The sequence below is a fragment of the Cheilinus undulatus genome, linkage group 1, assembly GCF_018320785.1.
Source record: "Cheilinus undulatus linkage group 1, ASM1832078v1, whole genome shotgun sequence".
In the NCBI taxonomy this organism is placed as follows: Eukaryota; Metazoa; Chordata; class Actinopteri; order Labriformes; family Labridae; genus Cheilinus; species Cheilinus undulatus.
The window spans coordinates 42,674,473-42,697,074 of NC_054865.1; the positions used below are offsets into that span (position 1 = coordinate 42,674,473).

General features: G+C 39.9%; 1 protein-coding gene across 4 annotated transcripts in view; it reads right to left on the bottom strand.

Annotated features, from left to right (window-relative positions):
- LOC121507470 (protein diaphanous homolog 3-like) overlaps nucleotides 1–22,602 on the bottom strand; it is a 275,220-nt gene that overhangs the window by 77,940 nt on the left and 174,678 nt on the right. For 3 of the 4 annotated variants that reach the window (XM_041784019.1, XM_041783949.1, XM_041783867.1), the window contains 2 exons: nucleotides 6,255–6,350; nucleotides 5,573–5,635 (listed from right to left, as the gene is read on the bottom strand). In XM_041784019.1, coding sequence (XP_041639953.1) covers nucleotides 5,573–5,635; nucleotides 6,255–6,350 — 159 coding nt within the window. The remainder of the gene's footprint in view (nucleotides 1–5,572; nucleotides 5,636–6,254; nucleotides 6,351–22,602) is intronic. The other variant, XM_041784028.1, reaches the window with a different exon arrangement.

Below are 22,602 nucleotides of genomic sequence, written 5' to 3' on the forward strand. Positions count from 1 at the left end.
TAGGTCATTTGCATGTGATTCTGAAAGTCTGCTGGGGGTCTGGAAGTGGGGGACAGCCAGCAGGAATGATTGGGAACGGAGGAAAGTTAGTACTTTAACGCTCTAAACGGGCTTGTACGCTGCAATTATCATCAAAAAATTTCTACATACAGTACATTGAGTACGATCCCTACACTTTATAAAAAAAGTTTTTTTCTTTAACAGTTAAACAGATTTACCTGACATGGAGGTATCAAATCACAAATTACTCAGTCCTACAGACTTCCTAGTGTAATTTAGTTGAATGAAGGGAGAAAAGAATCTAGAGGAGTCGTACTGAAATAAGAGGCTAGCTGAGATACTTTAACATATATATAAAATTATTTATTTTTAAATGCTTTAAATCCAAATGGTAATGCTCTATCGACAGAATAAACCTTGTGGGGTAAGCCACCAAGTGATGATGTGCCATTCAAGAATGAGCTTGAGTTACGAAACGGCTCGTAAATGTAAGCCATGGTAGCTAGCTTTTGTTTGAGGCAAGTTTCCTTTCCTCCTTTGTTGCTTTTTAATCTATATTTAAAAAAGCCAAACTGATACCAAATGAAGAGCTGTTTAGGAGCAAAAGAAGCAGCTGAGCTGGGCTGAGCCAAATGATCTGGATGTCTTAAAAGAGACAGATTTCACATCACAATGAGCAAAACTGGACCGACATCCACTGAAGAAACGCAGTAAGAACAGAGTTTAATTTGCTAAACCATGACAAACTGTACTGAACCAAAGGCGAATGCCTTGTGAAAACAGACCATACACAAGCGTTGTATGGCTTTAGCCTGGGGCTTTGTTAATTCCTGACTACTACTGTTTAGAATTAAGAATGTTTGTAATGTATTTTGTACTTTGAAAACTTGGAATAGTCGTGAATAGCACTAAACATGGTCTTTTTGCTAGCTTTCCTTTATGCCAAAATCACTACCCCCATCTGTTCTCCGGTGCTACATGACATCATCTGCTAAGAACCTATATTGTGCATCCCTAATATGAAGGGAAACAAACAAAACAGGTTTAGTTATGTTAATCCCCCGACACATAATTCACAAGCCAATATTTGAAGCCGTGATGAAGGCTTGAAAAAAAAGCCAAAATGATCAGACAGTGCCAAGAGAACTGTTTTCAGAGGGACACTTTTAAAAAGCTACAGACACTTTATAGATTCAATTTGCAGATTCAAGTCTCTTACACCTGTGTGGCTAACCACCATCGATCCATCATTCTGTGGAGCCCAATCCAATTTAAAGTGTCGAGGAGCCCCAGAGCCCCGCAGCCTTATCCTAACCCAGGCCACAGCCACCACAAAGCCTGCTTACCTTCATCCCCTCAAGTCTGCGGGTGTGTCTGTGCACTCCTATGTGTTTGTGTGTGCTGGAGGAGACTGCAGACCAAGCTAAACACCTTAGCTGCTGGCTCATGTTAAACTGTGTTGAGCCAATTTAAGGGGTAGGGGGGAGGAGAGGAAGCAGGGAAAAAATAAAAGGAACTCAGGCCAGAGAGCCAACTCAAACCCAACATTAAAACAAGATGAGAGAGGAAGAAGAGCGTGGGGGGAAAGAAAAGAAAAGAGAGAACAATGTGCATCCCCTGATGCGCAGAAAACTGGAGTACACTGCAAGGAATCTTTTAATCCTATTTTCTGTTGCGTGGCAATCACTCTCACCATGACTACGAAGCACTATAGTCAAAATCGAACAACTCCACAGTCTCATCAAAGTCTTGGAGAGCACAATCTATCAGCCATTTGATTTGTTTCTTCAGACAACAGGCTGGTGCACTTCAGTATCCCCTAGTGTTGAAGCTTAATGGCACCATGCGTTTCCACATTGACCATTCAGATCTCTCCCTTTCACCACTAATTACGGTATCTTCTACCACAGATGTTTCAGTTTTAATTCTCTTTGCTGCTCCAATGGACTGCAGCGGTACCCTTGAGATCAATTATTAAAGGGTATTTAAAAGTGTGTGAAAAGGAGGTGGCACGATGGTGTGAAAGTGAAAGCAGCTGGTTAAGTGCCCGCACTGCAGCCTTAACTTCATCACCTCCCAAACAAATAGAGAACATCCTGTGGGGTCTGATCACTCCAGTGACTAAGACCCAAGGAAATTCAAGCCTGGATCACTGTAGAAGAGAGAGAGGGAAGAAAAGAGAGGGGTGAGGCTAGAGAGGTGGAGACTCCTTACCAATAACAGGCAATTATGTTTGGGGAGGGCCGTCGTCAGGCCATGAGAGTATAGAAGAAGACAGCAGGGATATGGGATGGTAGGGAAATGAGGAGGAGTATTATTTAGGAGGCAGATGGCAGAGAGGGGGAAATTAAGATGAATGGGTACTGAGAGGGCTGAGCTGGTGCTGGTGCTGGGCAGAGAAAAGTAATTAGCTGTGTTTGCTCTGGGAGGCTGGCAGTGAGTATGATGCCTGCAGTGACAGGCTAAAGCCGTGAGCTGTATTAGTCAACAATGCCATGTCTGAAGTTGCCAGCAGGGGGCAACGGGGCCAGAAACCTTCCAGGGCCTTCTTACCTGTTCAACACACCATGGGGTGTTTTCACAACATGGACACTGAGTAGCACTCCTGCAATGTCCTTTTCTCTCTAATCCCCTGTTAATACAACACAGCTCCAGCTTGCTCTGTCTCCTACTTACCAACTCCCTCTCCCTCACACACAAGCAGCATCTGAGTCCAATTTTCTGTTTCTCTCACATTATTCCTTAGTTTCATCCTTGCAAACTGGATCTATCTCTCTTCCTCACACCATTTCTCTCCATTTCTTCTGCAGCAGCCACCTCTATCCGTCTCTTTCCACCCACCCTGTACATCTCCCTCCCCCTCGTCCCCTTCCAATCTAATTTCAGATAAGTCATAGCAGAACAACAGAGCAAGGCCCTTTATCATTGCCATCAATGATGTGGGTGGATTGAGCGTGAATAATTTTATTCATGTGTGCCTGTGCCCAGCCCACTGGGATTCCAATTACAAGCAATAAGAGGTAATGGGGTTACAGTGTAATTTTTTAAGTGCCTTGGTAATGATTGTAGAAAACCTTTGACAAGGAAAGAAAGCTGTACCTTAATTTAGCAACGACTGTGAGCACAACATATGTTTACAACTCTGAATAACATACGATAACTCAATTTGGTGTGATTATTATTCTGTCATTACTCTGTCCTAGAGTTTGATGAATAACCCATGCTATATTCGTATGTAATGTAAACAGTTAATATTTTCAACAACAACAACACATGACTTGATGGGCTACATGGGGTTCAGTAGAGTACAGCTAACGACTAGTACGATGTTCAACCAGTCACCTGCTACTGGGCTGTTAGTCCACTAATCAAATGATGTTTTGCACAGTTACTTAATGGCTCTTATTGTGGCAATATGCCACAAAAAAAAAACAAAAACAAAACAAAACAAAACAAAAAAAACAAATTCAAGCAACATGTTGGTCTCGGCTTTAAATCAAACTAGTGATAAATGTAGGGAATAGAAGATGCTGTCTTAGTGTAACATGGTAACTTCATTATTATGTTCATATACTGTATATAAAGTATGATACGAGTTTGCTCCAGTGTTTACTGTAAGAGTGGAAGAAGAAAATGACATGAAGGGAGAGAAAAAAGATGTGAGAATGAGAGAAAGTAGGGTTGAGAGACTAAAATGTAAATACCTTTGAACTGTCAAGATACATCACAGCAACCAAAGACTCAAGCAGGGCTCCCATTCCAACTCATTGCTCATTGCTGAAAGGTTAAAGTGACAGAGTCCTGTAATAATCGACAACTTTGATACTGCAGCAGACAAACTCTCACTTGTGCTTTCTGACTATAGTCAGTCAAGACTCTGCAGAAAGTTTAACACTTTCTTTGTAGCATTGAGGGTAAAATACTCCCAGAGTTTCAAAGTTTCGTTTACCTGTTGCATTAGGGCTGGGTGATATGGCCAAAAATTAATATGGTGAAATACTCTGGTTATATTGCTATACATGATATACATATATCACAGTTTTGAAATCTCTCTAAATTGCTGTTTAAATTGAACTGACGCATTTTGGCTTGTGGCCATCAGAATGACTCTGATGAAAGCCACAAGCTGAAATGTATTGGTCTAATAAAGTCATTCTCTGAACTAGTGTTGCTGGATCTTTCTGTTTCCTTCAAGACTTTTCATCCTCCATGCACCTTGGCTGTTGCTGAAGTTGTGCCAGAATTACCTCCTTCTCTCCGCCTCAGTAATTTGGATTTGTGGGTACAAAGAGTTTTCAACATTTTTATATCCAAGATTTATAAGTCGGGTGGACTAATTGCCAATCATTTTTTATAAACATGGGCTTGAAATCCATGTCTAATGTTCTTTTAAACGGTAATGAACATCCTGCCACAAGAGGCCACTGTAGATTCAGTGAACAACCGCTGCCTTCCTGTCTGACCTTTCAATTCACCGGATGTAAAAATGAGAAGCTCAGCAGTTAGCATGTAGTAGGAACAAGACAGACAGGATAGGTTGTAAGTTGTAAATGGAAATAAAATTGTATGTAGGCTGTCGTGGGTTGAACTCATGTACAACTACTCAAGTGAAGTGAAAAGAGGCCACATATGAAAGCACGATATTAATCTGCAAAGAGGAACAAAGGCTGGTGGACCTAGCTAGCTGCTAATGTTAGCCATGCTCTACAGGGTATATCCGGCTCACATCATACCTGCTGAAACAAAGACCCTGTGAGGAATTTGATGGTTTACAAAGTATTTCCTCCTCTTCAGACAAGTTGGTTAAATGCAATTTGAATGAGCGTTTAGCCAAATGGGGAAATACACACCTGGGAACATCCACATTACTTACTTAGTCTGATGCAAGGAATAATTTGAATCATTTTATCTTTCACATTATCATCTGGATTAATAAAATCTTTTCAATTATCATATTGAATCCTGAGTTTTATCCAACTTTTGTTTTTGTTACAGAATAATTTCTTTGATAATCTATAAAAATCAAGGTTCCTCTTTATCAAGGTGTTGTTACATCACTAAACAGAGAGAAGTTCAACATTAAATGCTGTTCAATAACCTCGAACAGGCAAAGACATTTAAAAAAATATATTGTTAACAGACATCTGAGCTCCTTCACATAAGATTTCAGAACCTTATGAGTTTCAAACTGCATTCAGAAGCACAAGGTTGAATTCCCAATGCTGCAGTTTCCGAGCAATTTAGGAACCATATCATTCTGAGCCACAACAGAAAACCCACACACACCACTTTCAAGGACTGAAACCCTGCTTCTTTCAAACTCTGCACATAGCACTGCCTCAAACTATTTTAGCAATGGCCTTTCACACTTTCAGATGGCACACACAAGGTCACAGCAAGACAAAGGTACTGAAAGGTCACTGAACACACACAAAAGCCAGACATACGACCTGTCAAGGTGAATTTGCCAAACATACAAGGGAAGTTTTAGACTGATTTCAAACAACAGATCAGACACAGAGCTAAGCATGCTTCAGGCTTAGGCTTTGCTTTTTTTCATAGTCAGCTTTACCATAGTTAACAGGCCTGAGGACCTGGCGGAAAGAACCTGGGCTGATCGTCTGCTGCTGGTTATCTGTAAGGAGGGTAGTGGACAAATAATGCTAACATGTACAGAGAGATCAAGAAATCAAAAGGTTTTCACTTCCTGTTGAATGGCTGTAGAAGAAGTTAATGAACACGAATGCTGGAGAAAACAGCGATCAATTGCCCCCAACAGCACTACAAGCAATGAATTAAATACAACATACTGATCCTATTTTGGATTTTCAACATGTGCTTGTTCTTTCAATTTTCCATTTTCTGGATGTGGATTAAAGATTGCCAGAGAACTAAATAAGTGTGTATTTTCTTTTACTGAGATCCAAACATCAAACAGTTGTAGTAATGTTGTTAGGCTGAGGATTCTCTGGCATTGTGCTGCTAGCAAGCATGTGTTCAAACAACAAATTAGTGTATTTTGCAAGTGACTGAGTATGCAGCCAAGGCATGAAAACCCGAGGATGAATTCAATTCACTCAGTGTTTAAAAACAAAACAAGAAAAACATGAAACCACTTGGCAGGTTAGAAACCAAACACACGAATTTCTGAATATCTGACCTGAATCAAAAAGGTGTCCACCATTTTTCCAGATAGTATTGGTGCTTGCTTTTATATATGTGACTCTGTGTGAAGTTAAAGATATGTGACTCACCCCTTGGTCTTGGTGCTCTCTTCCTGCGGTCTCTGAATGCAGCTCCTGACTGCAGGGCTTCCAGCAAACTATCCATCACACCTGTCTCGTCGTTCTCTGAAACATCCAGAAAGGAAGAGAATGAGGGGGTGTTGAAAGACAGGAAGGAGGTAAAGAAAGAAAACTAGATAAAGGGCAGTTTCTTTAAGTGCTGGGGTTTGTCATATAGAATGCAACTGTCTGCAACTAGCATTGTATGAACAGCAAACATGCAGAGCGAAGTCTTAAACACACACCTTCTCCTTCACATGCAAAGGCTCTATAGTAAACTCAAGGACACATAGCATACAGTCAAATACTCAAATCTGGCAACTTGAGGTTTACAGCAGCTATTGCAGAGTATCCTTGACTCAAAATAACAACTCCTTCTGTGTAGAGCAAGGGGAATATCAGAATGCAGATATAAAAATGGAAAGGGAAAAGCTTCTCAGATATGACATGTAAATCACAGCCTGAGTTGGTACAGAAGAAAACCCGGTCCTGACACCTGTGGCAGAATGATGGACCTGGCTAGTGATTTGCAGTGAAAACAGCCTCCAGTGGATGAGAGGGAAGAAAGATAGCAGGTATATGGGTATGTCAGGGAGAACGCACACTGTCAATAAAAGTTCATCCTGTGGTTGTCATGCAAATGTCTGTGTGTGGGCGTTTTCTTTTCTGCACGCTTTCTGTTTTGCCAATAAAATGTAGAAATAAGTCTTTGTGCAATGCAGATGTGAGGAAGCCGCTGAACTCTGGTCACTTACAGAGGTGTGATTCCACAACCCAACGGTAAAAGCTGCACACTTCAACAAAACGGCAGTGGTGGTTTGATAATTATCGACTGTTGGATGCCATCCATACGTTTTATATCAGTCTCTTTTCGTGTAAAGTTGAGTTTTCTTTTAACAGATGGATACTTTTTTGAACTGTAAAGAAGAAAAAGATGTTGAATGCCAACTTTTCTTTCTATAAGTGAGGGAGTGCTCTGGCTGGGTTAAATTCTGCAAAACAGTGTGCTTGTCAAAATGTGTGATACTTTTCCTATTTTACATGCTTTCAACAGTACAGTATCAGTTATTTTATGATCAGTAGTAACTAAAGTACTGAAGTTATAACAGACAAAAAAATGCAGTCAAATTTTCAACCAAAGCTGCTGAAAGTGGAGAGAGCGTGCACCAATGGGAGCTCAAATGAGACTGTGTCAGTGTTTTGTCAAAGAAAGCGGTGAGACAGAGAAATAAAACATGTGATCAACTCTGCACAGACATGACAGAAGGCTAAGGATTCTGTTTAATTGATGCTAAAGACATTCTTCTCTCTGCCTGCTGCACCACCCTTAGTCACAGACACCAGGAACGGTTTAATTCACCTATCAGCAAATACCACAGAGAAATGGTGTATACCATGTAGTTTTAATCCCTACGTTTTAATCTAAAGACTTCGCTAAGGCTTAAATACCAGGGTGACTTATATACCAGTATAAAGTTCTGAGATATGAGTAAAATATCATTTTGCAACCTTAGTGATTAGATTAGATTAGATTTTATTGTCCCCAAGGGGAAATTCATTTTCACAGCACTGTACATACTCAGACAACAAACAGATGGCAACAAATTAGACCACAAATCATACCACAAATCACAGGTAAACAAACGTATACACTCAGCAAGGCCTGTTATTTAAAGCAACAATGGCTGCGGCGATCAGGCTTTTCCCAAGGCGAGCCCTTTTACACTTTAGTGTCCTGTATCTACACCCTGAAGGCAGTGGGGAGAGGTACTGGTTGAGTGGTAACCTTGCTAATACAACAAGACTGTACTCATTCTACTTAATGGCTCATGAATGAGTCTCACATTGAAAAAGATTAAATAAAGAACAGACAGCCTGCAGAGGTTGATCACTGAGTGCATTATCAGTCCTAATTTCAAGCTTTTGAAATCGACCAACTATGTCTGTGTTTGTAGATTTTAAACGGACACACATGAATACACATGTACTGAATGGTGGGGCTTTTTAATTAATGGATTTTTTTCTGTAACTACATTTAACTGCATCATCCCTCTTAAATAAAACAGCATTTCATTCAAGTGGAACCAGTACAATATGTTTAGTTTAACAGTAGTGAAATGGGGCTGTTTGCCAACACATGGTCATGTTTACTTGATTAATCTGGTGTTTAGAGTAGTCACAATACCAGAATTTGTACATTTGATACCATGCAAGTAAAAATAAATTGATATTGGTTCTTGTTTTACTACCAGGGTAAAATATCATCTGCTGGAAACCGGCTAATTTACAAGAGTAAAGAGCTGGTCCACTGTACCACGACCAAGTCAAACTGTGATATGTGTTGATTGACTCAATATGCAGACTGGAAATCAAAAATTACTAAATTAGCCAGTTTCCAGCAGATGATATTTTACCCTGGTAGTAAAACAAGAACCAATATCAATTTATTTTTACTTGCATGGAATCAAATGTACAAATTCTGGTATTGTGACTACTCTAAACACCGCTTAATCTAGTAAACATGACCATATGTCAGCAAACAGCCCCATTCACTACCGTTAAACTAAATATATTGTACTGGTTCCACTTGAATGAAACGCTGCTTTATTTAAGAGGGATGATGCAGTTAAATGTAGTTACAGAAAAAATCCATTAATTAAAAAGCCCCACCATTCAAGTACATGTGTATTCATGTGTGTCCGTTTAAAATCTACAAACACAGACATACTTGGTCGATTTCAAAAGCTTCAAAAGAGGACTGATAATGCACTCAGTGATCAACCTCTGCAGGTTGTCTGTTCTTTATTTAATCTTTTTCAATGTGAGACTCATTCATGAGCCATTAAGTAACATAAGTATAGTCTTGTTGTATTACCGAGGTTACAAACTGATATTTTTATGTTGCTTCCACACATAGTGCCATTCAGTTTCACAGTGGGTTATCTTCAAAATAACAAAGATCGTCAATGGCTCCACAGTGCATAGTCCCTTTGCAGCAACTCTCCTTTGCTGTGGAGCTCCTTATTGAGGGCAGAGGGTCCCTGGAGTGGTGAGCAGTGGTTGTACCCAGCACCCACAGTGCCAAGTGGCAGCGGCAAAAACAGATATTCACAAACAGAGGAGATATTATGGCCCACTTCCTTGCCTGCCTGAACCTATGTTTACATTCGTTTTATTTTTCATTCACAACAGTTGCACTCTTCCTCTGGGTGATATGTGCCCAGTTCTTCATCATTACGCAGAGCAGAGAGGCAACTAGAGTTTCAGAGCAATACCAACGCTCCTCGACGTCCAAATTTGTCTCCACTGCCGCAGCAATTTATCACAGGCGGCGAGCTTTACATTCTCCACAACACATACACAAAAATACAGATAGCACTCTGTAAAACAAGAAAAAACAACCGATCAATCTATTGCAACCCGCAGTGTGTGCCTTCATGTGCAGTACTCCGGTTGACTCCAACCCACAAGAACATGAAACAGTTTTTGTGCCTCAGGAGGAGAGGAAAAAGAAACCCACTCAGATCTCCTGCCTCAGGAATATATGGAAGAAAAAACAGTCCAATTTTACACATCAATCAGATGAAACTCAGACAGGCCAAGACGAAAAACTGCTTTATACCATGTTGACAAGAGGGGCTTTCCGACAGCCGAACACTGAAAATCATAACACATATTTGTATACTGACACCCACATGCTCAAAAACTTAGAGAGAGAGATCACAGACATGTCACATGGATAGTAATGGAGGAGGAACACATGGCAGTAAAATATTAGTCAAGCCAGTAGCTGTGAAATGGGTTTGAGACAGTCATTCAGCTTGTGAAAGGTGGTGCTGAGGATGTGGAGAGAGAACAAAGATGAGCAAGAGGAATGGGACAGTGAAGAGTGGTATCCCAGTGTTGGCAGTAGAGCTGCTGATTGGTTGCTTTGATGTGCACAATTCGCCTGCCTATTTCTATTCCGCTGCATCTGGGATCAGAGCTCTCATGACAGGTGTGCAATGTGCACAGAAGCTTTTTGCTTTAACTTTCACAAAAAAATGAAGACACTCTCACATGCTAGTCTAGGCTTCACTGATGTCTATTTAAAGGAAAGTAAGAGTGTCTAGCATGTGTTCACATCTTTTTCACGGCAGCTCTACAGGAAGAACCAAGGGCTGCATTTTAGTGAAGCAAGAATTCAGCTGAATGCCTCCATTGTGGCTGCTGAAGCTTAAATTTCCTCTAAGGTGGGAAAAACAGACAGAAAGTGTGTGGGAATATGTTGTTAGAACTACAAATAGTGTGTACAAGTCAGATCAAGAAGAAGATAAAGACAGAAAGATGTTTACTGAAAGAACAAAAGACTAAACTCTGTCAGGGGAATCAAGTCAGGGCTGAACTTCCATCAAGGGGAAACAACTATAGTAATCTTGAGTCTGTAGTGAAACTTCAATCACCATCTATTTAATCAGAGCTTGTTCAGACTGGCGTTTTCCATTGTCTGGATGTGCAGCCTATCCGTGTTTCCATGTCTACGCTCTATTCAGACCCAAACTAATGCCTCCCGCCACTCCACTCAACAGGATGTGGCACTTATCATCAGGACAATGACCCAGTCAGAGCAGTGTGTAGCAGAGGTGGACCAGAGCAAGGCAAGAAATAGGGTCAATTGGACTGGGATGGAAAAAGCTAAGGAGAGTAAATCACATGCCTGAGTACGATGAATGCAGGCCGAACATTGTGCTCCCTTGGACACTCAGAAAGCAAACAGTGCAAAGAGGCTAGTCCTTCCCTTCTCTCTCTATTGAATACTCGGTGTTCCACTTTGCTGATACTTTGACCGGCAAGTAGCAAAGTCATTCACTGAGAGATAAATAGGGATGTGCAAATGATAGCCAAGCATCATAACCAGCAAATAAATATTGATATGGGTCACTGTTAAGTTAAGTCTTTGCCACAGCAGTTTAAAAATTGTCTTTGTGCTGCAGGGAGAATATCCATGTTTAAACAATGGAGCCTAAGCCTTGAAGTAAACAGTAAATACAACACTTGTTAAAAAATTCTACATGTTCATCAACTCTTAGAGGAATAACACACTAGAGTCAGGACTCCTTGGAAGCATCGTAGAGATTCAGAGATTTTTGGAATGCTAACAGATATCCAAAATGCGAGTTATCTCACATGTGTGAAATAAAAATAAAAACTGATTTTTCTTAGTATAGAATGTGGAGTTCAAGGGTATGATCAAAACAGCACACCACAAACTTTCATACACGAAAATGTAAATCTTTCAAACTAAATCTCTAGAGGTCAAACTTAAGAGGAACCAAACATGGCAGACAACTATGAAACACAATTTCCTATTGGTTTATGTCTGGCCAGGGCAAACTTTAAAGCGGTCAGCAGAGCAGCTGATGAGCAGAAATACATTACACAGCAAAAACGCATATTCAAGCATCAGTATGTTGGCAAGCTAACTGCAAAAAAATTACACAATGATGTTGATATTCAGACAAAAATACTGGCAATGAATAATCCTTGATGCTACAACTATATCTTGGTGTTCTATTATGACAGTTACGACTTTGATAACATTTTTGTAGTCTGTAAAGATACTGCATAACTGTGACTTAGCACACTGACATTTTTGCCAAGAGGAAGGCCATGGTAGAGGGGCACAGGTTCTAGCATGGATGTCTCAGGGTTTGTACAGGATGTTCTGAATCTGAATCAGAATCGCCTTTATTGACAAAGTGCAGGATTGTATTGCAAAAAAACAAGGAAATGCTACATTATTGCTGTCAGGGGTATTGCACAGTTATTCCACATTAAGGTATTGCACCGATTTATTATGGCACACTTTTTTAAAAAAGGCAATTAGACTCTACTCTGTCTATAATAACCAAAAGGGAAATTGTATTAATAAGTTTCTGTAAAAGCCATGGGTACTATGTGAACTTGGTGCATTTCAACTAAAATAAACCTGTCTCAGATCTGCAATTTCTTCCTCTTTTGTCTCTTTAATTGCAATAGAATCAACAGAAAACCACATGAGGAAGCAGATATTTGCTTTTGTGAAATATGTGTGGTCTATACAGTGTGAATTCAAATCATATAAGCTATTTTTAAAATCAAAACTTTCAAGGAAAAAACAATAAAGTCAGAAATGTCATAAAAATAGCTATACATGTTACAGTAAAAGATGGAGGTATGTTAAAAATACATATTTGCTGTGGTTTTTGTGCTTCTTTCCTTCAGTCAGTTTGTTTGTCAGTTGGCTTTCATTTGGTTCCATGCAACAATCCACAGAATGTTCTTGGAGTTACCTTAATACAACAGGAGATCAGATTGTCAATATTGAATATGTCTAATAGATTAGATAGATACTTTATTGATCCCGAAGGACATTCAAGATATTTACAAACAGCATTTTTTAGTGGAGACCAGATCCCTCTTAACGCATTTCACATCACAGGAACAGCTGGCAAGATAATCTTAAAACCATAAAAAACATCATGGTTTTGCTTAGCTGTGTCAGAAGAAGGGAATCAGGTTCAAAATCAGCCCTATATCTACCTTGTTGTATGTTGGGCTGTGTGTTAAACCATGAGGAAAATAAGGCTGGGCAAAAGGATGATCCTTACATTAAATATAAAAATTTAGATTTTATCTGAAAACAATGTTGGACAAGCAAGTCTTAGAAATTTCAACTTAGGAGCATGCACAAAATGATATGCACCGGAAAGTCAAAGACGGAGAGGGTGGAAAACTGATGCATGTGAGCAATCTATTTAAGGGTGCCACAACATTTTGAACATTTTAAGTTTCTAGGCTCAACTGCATAATATCTTGATTTATAAAATCTGAATGAAATACATTTTAAAATGATGCAAGAGTTAAGGTGGACAAAGAATATTGTAACAGGATGAAAAAGAATCTTTGATTTGATTCAGTCTGGGTAAAGTTTGCCAGGATGAGGCCAGATGTGTCTTTTGTACAGTCCAACAATTTAGAATAAATATCATGTTTGACTGAAGCATTTGCTTGAAAAGTTAATAATAAGTATTTATCTGCCTCTGTTATTGTCTATTTTTTATAGTGTGCTAACATTTCAGGCGTAAAAACTGCATTGAGTGAAACGACAATGAAATGTTAACAACAATGGCAAGGCTTTGGAGCTGTCATAGTGTTGTGATGTTTTATATCCCACAAGCTTGTCATTCAACAAATACTAGAATAAAATCATAACATTTAACACTGACAAATAATACAGAGCAACTGCAGCCACCCATGTGAGGAACAGATAAGCATTAAAAGCAAACCAACAGTGAGCACCATTATAACACCACTGCATGAAACAGGGGGCATTATTTGTCTAGGCAAGGCGAGTTTGCTTTCAGCATCTAGTAACTATCTCATGAGAACATACTGTATCTCATGCAAGCTCCCGCTTTGAAAAATGATTTCTCTCTTCCTCTCTTTCTCATGCCCCTCCTATGTTTTTAGCATCTTTGCATGCAGGGTTGCATCTCTCGCTGTTCTTCTATTTGACGTCTTAATAGTTCATTGCTTGTAGCCATGTAGGGAATGTTAAATAAAGCTCTGATGTGTAATTTGTCGCTCCACAAACATTCCCGCTCCCGGCCTACCCTGGGAGTTAATGCAAAAGATTTGTCATACACAAGCCAGGCACAGCTAGAGGAGGAGGAAAAAAACACCTATTCAATCTGAATTTCAATCTCCATAGGGCTGTATGCAAATGCATGCAAGCTGATGCTCTCTCTCTCTTAGACTGCCCGAAAGCACGGCACAGCTGATGAAACCAGGCTGCATATTATATTGTAGGTAGAGGCCCAGTCTGTGGCAGGTAAAGAGACAGAGGGAAATGAGAGGGAAACTGGGAGTATCTCACATTTCAAGCATACATAAATAGGCGAGCTAGAACCCATCTGAATGCAGATACCTGTAGAAAGTAAAGAAGCTAAAATCCATTTTGATCATTTCCTCCAGGAAAGCCTCCCTCCCCATCCTTCCCTTGTCTCTCATTGCTGTGCCCTTCAGCATAATGTGGATGTGCAGCCTCTCTGGGGCTTTTTAGGGAATTGATGGATAATCAGATGATTACACAGAAAATCTCCATTGAGGACAATCCTCCCTGACAAACAAAGAGAAAGCTCTTTAGTTAATAAATAGGCTGAGAGACAGACAGAGTGAGAGTGTTAGAGAGAGAGTGAATAAATCCTGTCCTGGGTTGGCAGCACAATGCCAAATCTCTATCACATATTCATTTCATCCAAACAATCTGTGTGTATGGAAGTGTGGTAGTGAGTGTGTTTGAGCATGTGTGCATGTTTGTCATTCACTGCCAGAAACATCACTTCTTGGGGATGTCACTGAGTTTGCCTTTAGCTTTATCTTAATTTGAGCATAGCTAAATAAATTTCAAGCTCTGGGCAAATTTGTATAAGCCTTTCTGACAAAATTTGTCTGAAGTTTGTTCTTAGGATTTCCTTATTTCTGAACTACTTTTTGGAAATGGAAAAAAAAAGTTCACAGTAAAATAGAACTCAACATTCAAGCACGCACTGAGAAAAGAACTCCAAGCTGTCAATGTGAGCTGAGCTTGAAACTAAACATGCAACAGTCGCTCAAATTGGACGAAAAAATACAGTTCCAACAAAAAGTATTTACTAAGACTGTGTACAAACAAGCTGATCCAAATTAAGATTCAATATGAGACCCCAAAGTCTTGATTGAATAATATTTATTCCAACTAATCCACATTCTGTAATAGTAGCAATCACAACTGTGAGTTTTTGTCATTTGAACACTTTATATATTTATTCATAAAAATGCTCTGGTTCTGATTCCTCTTGCATGGCATCTGTGAGTGAGCAGCATTTCCTACAACGAATTCTTGATTTGCCTGAAGTCGAAATTCAGATTTTGCTGTTACAGGAACATTCTACATCAGGGGTGTCAAATTCTGGATCAAGGTCAAACCTGAGAGCCTAACAGGGTCAACAACCCTAACCCTAAGCTGTTCAGTTATAAAATATGGAGAAAAAAACAACATAGCACTGATGATAAAACATCTTGAAAGTTAAAAAATGTTTAAAGGCTCAAAATCTGAGCTCAAAAGTCCAACTTATCCGTTCAAAAGGTCAAAACATGAAATTGAAAATGTTTTAAAATGGCAAATATGTGAAAAAGTAAAAAAATCACAAGTTTAAAAGTCAAAATATGAGTTAAAATGTTACATTGAGAGGTACAGGTCAAAATTTTGAATCAAAAAGCCAAAGTTGTAAGTTTAAAAGTCAAAATATGACTTAAAATCTTTAACCGTGAGTCTAAAAGGTCAAAATATTGAATTAAAAAGTCAAAGTTCGGAGTTGAAAAGGGCAAAATATGACTTAATGTTTTGAATCTAAAATGTTGAAATATGAGAAAAAAGGTCAAGATAATGAATTGAAAAGGTCAAAGTATGAAAGTTTGAGTAATAATTCTGAGGTGAAAAAAATACCTTGCAGGCCGGATTTAACTGTACCACAGGCCAGATTTGGCCCCCAGGCATCGAGTTTGACACCCCTGCTCTACATTAACAAGCCTGGAGGGTCTTCTGCTGAAAAGTAACCCAACAGCACAATACTGTGTGGTGTGTGGCTTCACCATGAAAAGACAAGCACAAAAGCCTCTGTATTATAAACAGAGCACATGCAACACCGGTATCCAGTCTTCTATTTATCTGTCTAATAAGTAAGGATGCCCTGATTCTGGCATTCTTCAACAACCACTTTTAGACCAACTGCTGAATACAATGCCTAACCTACACAGAAATAAAGTCCATGCACATCCAGCAGTTTTGACCCTATTCAGATATGGGCAGACCTGTAAGACTTTGGGTCCTGTGTGGCAAATGATAAAAATTGATAAGGTCCAGGGTCTACAGTAAAAGGGCATATGGAGAGGTTTATATTATGTTTCAGCCAAGAGAGGCCTTAGTTTGGCAACAAAGATGCCCACAGCAGTACTTTGGCCTGGATGTAGCATGGTGGTTCTCTACTTGCACTCTAACATCTACAGGAGTGCTACAGTGGCTGGCATAGTCATGTTAGCTATAGATGCTGGAGCAGGGCTTGGACTGCCAAGCTCAGCTGCTCTGCCAGCCTTGGCTTTGGCAACAGAAATGGGTCTGGAGGCTCCACTGTTGAACAAGTTTCTGGCATCAGCGCTGCTCCAAAGGGGTAGAGGGAGAGGGAGGGAAAAAAAAAAAAAAAAAAAAACAGACAAAAAATAAAAAAACAACTGATCGTAGGGGCCAGATGCTCTGGCATAAGGTAAACATTGCCTTCTTCACAACTATGTCTGACACTACTTGGTAAATAGTTTTATCATTCTAGTTCCCTTGCCCCTGAGGGCCACAGAAGAAGGGTTTGAAAATGCTCGTACACAGAGGTCTGTAGAAAAACTCCTTTAGCATTTACTCACAATATGAAAGCATACGCAAGTCTCAAAGCACATAACACCCTGCAGCTTTATGGGCAGATCTATCCATCTATCAATACAAGATGTAATCAGGAAACCACTCTTCTAGCCCAGAAGAACATCAAAGAGGACTCAATAACATGTTTTTGATTACAAAATGTTAAATTTTCAAAGGGAAACTTAAGGTCTGCAAGTTGGAGTCTAAAAACTTAACCTTCACACTATGTATGACCCCTCTAGTGTCTTAAGCATAATGTTATCAAACTGTTTGCATATTAAAGTGCAGGCTAGGCTTGTAAGGCTCAAAAACTGTAAAACTTACTTGAAGATTAACAAGGTAAGAGACAACTTTTTGGTGTAAGATGGATTTATTTATATGTAGGGCTTTACTGAGGTCACGGTTCAGTTTGAACCTCTGTTTTGGGGTTACAGTTTGGTATGGCTATTACTTTTAACTGACAGTAGTGCAGCTTAGATTGCTCCATCTGGTGTTATTTTGAAATACCTGTGATAACTGGTACAGCATTTGATCTAATAAACATGAAACAAAGACACACAAAAAAAGAGCAAAACAGCAATAAATAGTCTAATATCTCCTAATCTGACAGCATGCATTTTAGAGCAACGCATCATATTCATCATTTATGAAGTGTGCTGTGACACATCACATAACTGGGTCGTGCAGTTTTATCTCTTGCTATGTCATGACTCGTGTACATAGGTGAAGAATCAAACACTGGCCTATGTAAAAACACAGGATGGGGACACCTAGAGGCTTTAATAAAACAACCAGAGAAGCTGGGGAGAGGGACAAGAAGCTGCCAGGTTTGGTGGCTCCACTGCTTTTGTTACTAAAGATAACTTTTCTTCTTTGTATGTTTTCTTGAGCTGGCTTCTTCCTCTTCTTTCTTAGTTGTTTAACCATAGGCCATTTTTACACAGAGGATCCGCAATAAAGGTGAAAAGTAATGCCCATCTCTGTTCCGCAACGAGCAGTTCATACAAAGGTGTAACAGAGCTGTGCATGCCCGAGCTTACACACACACCCCGACGTCCTGTAATCAGATGGCAGCCGCTGCTTTCAAGGAAACTAGAAACTCTGGATTTCTCGGTTCAAAACTTCGTATTTTCTAAATGAAATAAGAGGAAAATAACATGAACATTCATTTTGATCGATTACATCAAATAGACTTTTTTGCGTTCATGTTGCTGAGTTGGAGATCCAACTTTAAGCAGTGTCACAGCACACGTATTTACGTCAGAGGTCGGAAACTTCAGAGTACTGAGCTCACCTGAACACATCATGGAACTTTTCAGATGCTGCTGTGAACAGAGATGTGTCTGCTCTCTCCTCTCCTGTACAGAGTGTGATTAGCTCTCTAACCTCGCAGTCTCTCCAGTTAATCCACATTATTCTTTGTTTTATCCCCCTGTTGTTTTCTCCTATGAAATGCCACTCGATTAAACCACGCTGGTTTTCAAATCTTCCGTTTATGGCGACAGCAGCACACACTCACCGTTGCGGAATGCCATGACATTCCTTTACACTCATTGCAGAAAAGTCTGTTACGGCTCTGATACTAGCTCTCGATCCGGATCAGAGGTGGGGCAAGATCGACCCCCCCATTGCGGAACGGTTGATTCCATACAGAACGGTGATGCGGAACGAAAGCGTAACAGACACGGAAAAGAGAGGCAGTGTGAAAGTAGCTATGGTGAGCAAACATTTTAGATTGTTACTGCCACCTAGAAGGGCGGGTAAATACTGCTGTGTGTCATTGCTATTTTTCTCCACTCAGATGTATTTTGTGACAGTAACAGTTAGGGACAAATACAAATACTATTTCACTCCTATTTAACTGTTTGTCATTGTGTACCTTGTCTTTTGTGTGCCCCTGCTGCAAAACTAATTTCCCTTCATGGGACAATAAAGAGATTCTGATTCTGATTCTGATCTGTGTGCAAACCTGAGACATAAGTTGAGTTAGATGACTTCCTGCATGCACAAAAGCAGCTTAAAATGACAATAACAATACAGCCTTGTGTTACATACCGATCTGTTATGAATATCTGCAGGGATGTACAATCTCTAACCATAACTTTGGATTTCTACTTCTTGTCCTGTTTTTCTCCTTTTCAGTTGTCACTGTCATCTTCTGTCTCTTCGCCTCTGCAACTGTATCAAACTCAATGGATCCAGGCTAACTGGCTTCCTTCTTGCAAAGATTGGTGTGTGAACTACTTTTACCTGTAGAAACTTCTCATGAGAGAAATATGGCCTGCTGCCAAAGTAACATGCAGGGGTTCCCGCACACTTCTAATTAATTTAAGACTTTTAAGACCTTTTTTAAAACCTGAGCTAAGAAAAATTATAACAATTTTTTTGGGCGGCAAACTGTCAAAACCAAAAAGGCATCTTAAATGTCTTGGCACAGTGGACAGAGCTAATAACCTTGCAAAGCAGATGGATACACCTGTTTCCTTGTGTCTCACTGGCGAATCCATCTTGCAAAGCTCCCGTCTGAACTGTTTGTGCCCGGTTAGAAAATGACAGGACCAATCAGCGATGAGGGACAGTACTTTCAGGCGCAGCCGAGTCGTGACATAAGCAAGCAGCAACAAGAGGCTGGTACAATTAAGATAAGATAAGATGAGATAAGATAAGATGAGATAAGATAAGATAAGATAAGATAAGATAAGATAAGATAAGATAAGATAAGATAAGATAAGATAAGATAAGATAAGATAAGATAAGATAAGATAAGATAAGATAAGATAAGATAAGATAAGATAAGATAAGATGTTCCTTTGTTAGTCCCACAAGGGGAAATTCCAATTTACAGCAGCAAAAAAGTGTCTTAGACAAAGCAGGCCATTGGCAACAGAAACACAATAGAAATAGAGGACAAATAAAAGTAGTTTTCAAGAGCACTAATAATATACAAAAATACAAAATATGTAGTGTAAAAAAGTCAACTTACAACATATAAATAATATTTACAAACAGTTATGTACAGGTTGGATATATTACAGATTGGGTGTGGTGGAGATATTCATATGAACACCTATATACACAAATATATATACAAATATATGTACGGATTATACATATAAATATGAGTTATTGCACAGATTATTATGAGTAGTTTCTGTTGTGGAGTCTAACAGCAGGAAGGAAAGACCTGCGATACCTCTCCTTCACACACTTTGGGTGTAGCATCCTGTCACTAATGGGGCTCCTTAGTGCAGGAAGTGTGTTTTGGAGGGGGTGGGAGTCTTCGTCCATCATGGAGGACAGCTTGGCTGCCATCCTCCTCTCCCCCACCTCCTCCACAGGCTCCAGAGGGCATCCCAGGACAGAGCTGGCCTTCTTTATAAGTTTGTCCAGCCTCTTCCTGTCAGCTGCTGTGATGCCGCTCCCCCAGCAGACCAAACTGTAGAAAATGGCCGAGGCCACAACAGAGTCATAGAAGGTCTTCAGGAGTGCCCCCTGCACCCCAAAAGACCTCAGCCTCCTGTGCAGACAGAGTCTGCTCTGTCCTTTTTTATAAAGTGTAGTGGTGTTATCAGACCAGTCCAGTTTATGGTTCAGATGAACACCCAGGTACTTATAAGATGTCACCATCTCAATGTCCCTTCCCTGGATGTTCACTGGTGATGGGGGGGAGTGGGGGCGCTGACGAAAGTCCACAACCAGCTCCTTGGTTTTTCCAGCATTAATCTGGAGGTGGTTCCACTGGCACCAGTCCACAAAGTCCTGGATGAGTCCTCTGTATGACCAGTCATCCCCATCTGTGATGAGGCCAACGATGGCAGAGTCGTCAGAGAACTTCTGCAGGTGGCAGGTGGGAAAAGTCAGCAGTGTAGAGGGTGAAGAGGAACGGCACCAGCACCATTCCCTGGGGGGCCCCTACACCGCAGAGGACAGTCTCTGACACGGTCCCGTGTCCTCACATACTGTGGGCGGTTGGTGAGGTAGTCCACATGGTGGAAGAGCTTAGCGTGGATGCTGCTAAAGCGCCAGTTTTATCAGAACTTGGCGACATTTCTTCATTAAAAGAACAAAGAACAGCACTGAGTTGTTTTCGTTTCAAAAAGGACAAAAGTCGTGTACTACAGTCACCATGGTTTGCCTTATTCCTCGGTAGCTGCGCATGCGCACCTCGGTCATGGCTACGTCACGTGTTTTGTTGCTCTGATTGGCTCATAAAGATGTGACAGATAGAATGTTCATCCAATCATACTCTGAGTTTATTTCAAAGCCTTTGCCCTTTCCCAAACGCTTAGTATTGAAGGTTTTCCAGATGGATACATGAAACAAATCCATCTGGCGTGTCAGGTTACAGAGCTGAATTATCTGGTTAAAAAAAAGCACTGTTAAGGAAATGTCAAGTGATATAGGATAGCGACATTTTGGTCATGAACACCCGAATTTAATGATTTCTGGCACATTCGATGCCTCTTTTCTATAAATATATGGCATAGTGATACTTATTACATATGCAACAAGCATATACTCAAAAAATAATTATGAAAATTAGGGCTGTCAAGATTAATTTATTAATCAAGCACCACAATTAGAGCAGTAATTTTATGTAATCGCGATTAATCTCCTGCTTTGTCTCTTTCAACACAATATGGTTAATCCACGTCAGCATCTCCCTGCAGCCACAGTGATGTAAAATAAGTCCACCACTGCTCCTTAATGTCTCTTTTCACTTTAAAAACCTACAGACAGCTCAGTGGACAGGTCAGAAGTCATCTGTACCTTGTGCTATCAAACATTTACCCTTTGACTGCTCCCTAGTTTCCTTTAAGATCCATAAAAAGCTCCTCTTCCAGAGGTCGTTCATGTTAAATTCCTCAAACTACCTATAAAAGCAGGACTGTATCCAAACAGGATGTCAATTACCCTTAGTTTAAGAAAATATAAAAAACAAAAGTGACACAAAAACAGCTCCGAATGCAGAATACTGGATTTTTAAAACACAATAGAAAAAGTACGACTGATTACAAATAACTACAGAAATTTTGAGATTAACTGCAATTAAAAATGTAATTTTTTGACAACCCTAATCAAAACTGAATAAATGCTGGTAGAAAACAGACAGGATAAGACAAGGTGTCTTCTTAAATTGAAGACCACTCACTGGTAAAGATAAGACTTTTATGGCCTTAAATTTAACCTGTGTGTTGTGTGGAAATGGTATAGGCAACATTTCTACATGTTTAAAGTTACTGTACTGTTAGACTGCCTTTGAAACTAGTATTTTAGTGTGTAAAATGCCCTGTTTTAATTGAAACAAGGACAAATTAAGGATATAAATGTTCAGGATTAGGGCCAAGTCTGTGCTACTAACAAAGACAAATAGCTACATGTTTGAAAACACATAGAAAAAAGGTAAGCATGCTATTTATTTCCAAGTCTGCGTGGTTATGGAGCACCTAAAATGGCAAAGCCTTTTCTTAAATCAAGGAAGCTATCTCAACTGAACTTAGATCAAACATCACCCATTCAACCATCCCCGATTATAAACGGTGACCTTGAGCATCTCTCGCCCTAAACAACTCTGTGGATGAATTGTGGTTACAGAGGCTGTCCTTCAATCAGTTGACCTGAGTTAGAGGTCATTTAAGCAATCATCTGTCCTGTTAAAGTGTCTTGTAGCAATCCAATGAAAGGCCCACAATCCTGACAAAAGCTGTTCCAGGGTTGGCCCCGTGTTCTGACCTCAAAGAATGGTCGAGTTAGAGGTGACTTTAAATCAGTAAACAATCAATAATTCCAATATCACCTTTAAAACCCAAGAGGAGGATGAAACACAATGTAAATGTGGCCTTTACTGTA